At 36.1% G+C, this 5,000-nt stretch overlaps 1 protein-coding gene across 1 annotated transcript; it reads right to left on the reverse strand.

The window, feature by feature from the left end:
* Positions 1-2,189: 2,189 nt before the first annotated feature.
* LOC137648433 (uncharacterized) lies at positions 2,190-3,596 on the reverse strand. The gene is made up of 2 exons (XM_068381353.1): positions 2,829-3,596; positions 2,190-2,549 (listed from the first exon to the last, which is right to left on the reverse strand). The coding sequence occupies exons 1-2, from the start codon at positions 3,594-3,596 to the stop codon at positions 2,190-2,192; spliced, it is 1,128 nt and encodes a 375-aa protein (XP_068237454.1).
* Positions 3,597-5,000: the final 1,404 nt, after the last annotated feature.

Genomic DNA, 5,000 nt, shown 5'->3' on the forward strand with positions numbered 1-5,000 from the left:
TTATAATACCAATTAATCCACAATAACAAAAACAAGTGATCAAAACACAGACATTAATTAAATATTAACACTTTAGTAACAGCTTACGGTACTAAATAGCAAAATAAGATATAAATATCACAACTCTCACTGTTTGTAGTGGGAAGTATACTCCTACTTCATCCCAAAAATCAAGATCCAAAGAAAGGTGTGAAAATACCAAAGCAAGGAGCATAGAGTGGAAATAGATTGCGCGGTCAAGAGATGGCGCTGAAGCAAAAGAGATAATACACAAATAGAGAAAAGGTACATAGTTGAAAATAAAATTATACAATATATTTATGTACAAAGAGGGAGAGTGGCAATTCGTCATAGTCCCCCCGGCTAAGATGGGCCCACTATAGTGGGACTAGATGGTTGTGGTGTTGAAGGTGGTGGAAGCCGCGACAGTGTGTCCGCGATGAGATTGTTGGTACCTCCGATTAACTGAAGTTGTAGATTGAAGGCCGACAATATATATGACCAACGAAGCAACTTGTTGTTTCGGAGGCGAGAGCGTTCGAGGAAGAAGAGTGGTCGATGGTCGGTATATACTACTACTCTGTGGTATCCTTCCAAATAGGGTTGGAAGTGTAGTAGCGAAGCGACGATGGCATAAAGCTCCTTCTCGACAGTGGCCCACCTGGTTTGAGCTCCTTTGAAGAAGCGAGAGCGGTAGGCGATGGGAAGGAGATGATGAAGTGGTGGTGGCGTTTCTGTGGTACCGACTGAATAAGACTGCAGCAAAACAGCCCCATAACCTGTATTGCTGGCATCAATCTGCATGAAAAATTCTTTATTAAAATCAGCAGCTCTTAACAGGGGTTTAGAAACCAATATGCTCTTCAGTTGTTTAAAAATGTGACAGTGTTCTTCAGTCCAGTCAAACTTTACCTTAGGAGAAGTAAGAGCATAGAGAGGAGCAGTAATAACAGCAAAGTTCTTAATGAATTTAGCATAGTAAGAAACCATTCCTAAAAAAGACTTTAGTTGCTGTCTGGTGGCAGGAATAGGAATGTTCTTGATATTGTCTATATTAGCCCCTTTAGGTATAATATCCCCACTACCAATGCAATGACCTAGATAAACTACTTTAGCTTGACCGAAAGAACTTTTAGTAAGGTTGATTGTCAGCCCGACTTTCTGCAGGCGTTGAAAGAGTTCTTCCAAGGTGCTAAGATGTTCTTCCCAGGTCTTGCTGGCAATCACAATGTCGTCGAGATATGCAAACACATCTTTAAGACCTCTACTTCTCTCTGCCATCATGCGCTGGAACGTTGCAGGGGCATTACAGAGTCCAAAGGGCATTACTAAGTATGAAAAGAGACCAAAAGGTGTTACAAATGAAGAGATTTTCTTAGCTTTATCAGTCAGTGGTACCTGATAATATCCTTTTAGTAAATCTATTTGAGTTAAGAATTTGGCATTACCAATATTATCTAGAATGTCATTAACCCTAGGAAGTGGATAGGAATCTTTAATAGTCACTTTATTTAATTTCCTGTAATCCGTGCAGAGTCTGAATTGCCCATTAGGTTTGGGGACCAATATACATGGTGAAGCCCAAGGCGATGTACTGGGCTCTGCTAAATTATTGTCTAACAAATACTGAACTTCCCTCTTCAATGTTTCTAGTTTAATACCTGTGGCTCTATAGAAAGGTTGACGGATTGGAGTGGTATTTGGTTCAAGCAATATGTCATGGTGGACAGTAGAGCTACACTTAGGAATATCAGTACTAATGTCTGGAAACTTTAATAAGAGACTTGTCAATGCCTGTTTTTGAGGTACATATAGGTGAGAAAGATATGAACTTAAAGATTTTAAAATTTCACTATTAGAAAAATCCTTGAACGATAAAATGAGATTGGTTTCATCACCATCATTAGTTTCCTCATCTATTGTTAGGTTAGGTACCTTTGTTACCTCTGTATTAGCTTTGGTTATCACTAAAGCAATATTAGGACTCACCTTTTTGACTGGAGTGATATAGGGTTTAAGGAGGTTTACATGAACTAATTGAGTTTGTCGTTTTCGGTCTGGAGTGCTGATTATGTAGTTTACTTTGGAAGTCCTATGAACGATCTTGTAAGGTCCAGCATATTTTTCTCGCAAGGGAGCGCCAGGAATAGGATGATACACTAAAACTTGGTCGTCAGTTTTGAACTCTCTCATTTTTGCCTTCTTATTGTATATGTGTTGCATCTTCTGCTGGGAAGAAAATAAATTAGTAGTAGCAACATCATAAATATAAGTAAATTTACTTTTAATTCTTTTAAATACTGATAAATATTTGTAGTTTCTTCTGGCTTCCTCTGCAAAATATTCTCCTTTACCGAACTTAATATAGTTCTGGGTTTTCGACCGAACATGAGTTCAAATGGGGATACCCCTGTGGAATCATGAGGTGTACATCTAAGTACATACATGAGAAGATCGAGGTCCTCATCCCAGTGCTGTGATGTTTCACTGATATACTTCCGTAACAAACTTTTTAAAGTCTGGTGCATTCTCTCCAAGGCACCATTAGTCTGCGGGTGATAAGCAGAAGAGTAAACAATATGGATATTAAATTGATACATAGCTTGCTTGAAAAGATTGCTTGTAAAATTGGTACCTTGATCACACTGTAGTTCTCTCGGGAAACCTAACAAGGTAAAGGTTTTCAACAATTGTCCAACTATGGTTTTAGCCCAGATATTTTTAATGGGAAAGGCTAAGGGATACCTAGTGGTAGGGCAGAGGACAGTCAAAATGTATTCATTACCCTTGCGAGTCTTTGGCAAGGGCCCAACACAATCAATAATTACCTTATCAAATGGTGACTTAGGTACTGGAATGCTTTGAAGTGGTGCTGGAGGTATTTTCTCATTAGGCTTACCAGTGATCTGACAGTGGTGACAGGAAGCAATGAACTCCTTGATGTCCTTTCTCATTTCTGGCCAATAAAAATCGTCAAACAACCTCTTATAGGTTTTATTCACTCCAAGATGGGATTCTGTAGAATGAGCGAGGTCAAGTAAGGGTTTCCTTAAGGGCTCTGGAAAAACAACCTGAAAACAGTCATGCCATGAGTTAGATGTTGGAGCTTTGGGAGACTTGTAACGGCGAAACAAAATATTTTTCTCCACATAAAAGTATGGAGTTTTAGGGTTGTCAGTAGGATCCACGACTTTATCCCAGAGTGCTTTCAAACTTGAATCCTTCTGTTGGAGTACAGCAAACTGGTCCTTCTTTATATCAACTAAATCCAGAGCCTCTGTTATTCTGTCATTCTTTACCTTGGGAGGAAAATTAGTGCTGGACATTTTACTAGATGATCTAGTGATTACTTGGGAGATTTTACCTGGCTTTTTGGAGAGCTCATCTTTGATTACTACCTCAGGTGTTGTTACAATCAATTTAGGTTTAAGTACAGAGGATCCTGCAAGATCATTACCAATAATCATCTGAATAGGGTAACAAGGTAATGGTTTATCTAAGACGGCAACTTTTGCCTTACCTGTAAAATAAGGACAAGCAATATCCACCTCAGCCTCGGGTAGAAGAGTAGTTGTGGTTAAGTCACTTACTGCCATGTACAGTTAGAATCAAAAGAACGCCGACACTCGGGGGAAATCTTTCGTCAGATGTCTCTAGTGTCCCCATGACAAAACGGACAAGGAGTTACTCTTCTTACAACTTCTACGAAATGGGCGGAGCATTCTCAAACCTTAGCGAATCAGACAGTAAAGGGCCGTCTTTGTTAGCAAAAGTATACACATGTTACAAATCGAGTTACCATATTTCAATTCTGTATAATCATTTGACGTCTCAACTTTTCAATACGAATACAAAACACACACATACACACACACACATATGTATATATATATATATATATATATATATATATATATATATATATATATATATATATATATATATATATATATATATATATATATGTATATATATATATATATATATATATATATATATATATGTGTATATATATATATATATATATATATATATATATATATGTGTATATATATATATATATATATATATATATATATATATATATATATATATATATATATATATATATATGTGTATATATATATATATATATATATATATATATATATATATATATTTACTATTATTTTCCAATTGCTACTTTTTTCATAAGAGGGACCAAGTAGACACTTTCCAGGGAATGTGTGTGTGTGTGTGGGGGGGAGGGGGTTTCTTCTTCAACCCCCTGCCCAGGCCATTCCGACACTGAGCAAATAGGAAAGTCATTTCTGTTTTAGGGGTTGTGGAGACAGGCTGCTTGTAGACTCATGATACAGCCTGTAAGATATTGTATTATTGCCTGAGATTTATTTGATACCTCTCAATGTTCTAGTAAATTTGGCTAACCTAATTCATTATTAGTTGATTTGTAAAAGATACTGCAGTAGAATAAAATAGCTGCTGTTGATGGAAGGTCGATAAGTAACGAAATTTATGTGTTAACTTTGCATAATAGATAATCGATGATGGATATAATAGATACTGATGACTGCAAAGCACCTTGAATACAATCAGAATTTATGATTTTGAATCGAAAATAACTTATATTGAGGTAGATGAGGACGCTATCACATTCTGGCAAAGGGTTTAAAAAATTTGTTTTATTGAAAAAATCATAGTATCAGAACGACATAATTTTTAGAAATTTTGTCACGAAACTATGATATACCTATTTTCCCAAAATGAATTCTCCTATAATTTTTCCTGAAAATATACACGAATAGATGGCATAAGCACGAAATGATTCCCCATTCTAATACCCTGATTGTAAGTTATCAATGATTATATAATTGCTAGTAGCTTTATTTTGAGAAATTAAACAGCTTTGAGATCAAACCAACTTCTTATCAATTTCATGCACAAAGGTCTTATAATCTTGATTCAAATAGGCTTAGCTTTGTATGATAAAGTCCTTATTT

Source organism: Palaemon carinicauda, chromosome 10 (assembly GCF_036898095.1).
Source record: "Palaemon carinicauda isolate YSFRI2023 chromosome 10, ASM3689809v2, whole genome shotgun sequence".
NCBI classification, from domain to species: Eukaryota; Metazoa; Arthropoda; class Malacostraca; order Decapoda; family Palaemonidae; genus Palaemon; species Palaemon carinicauda.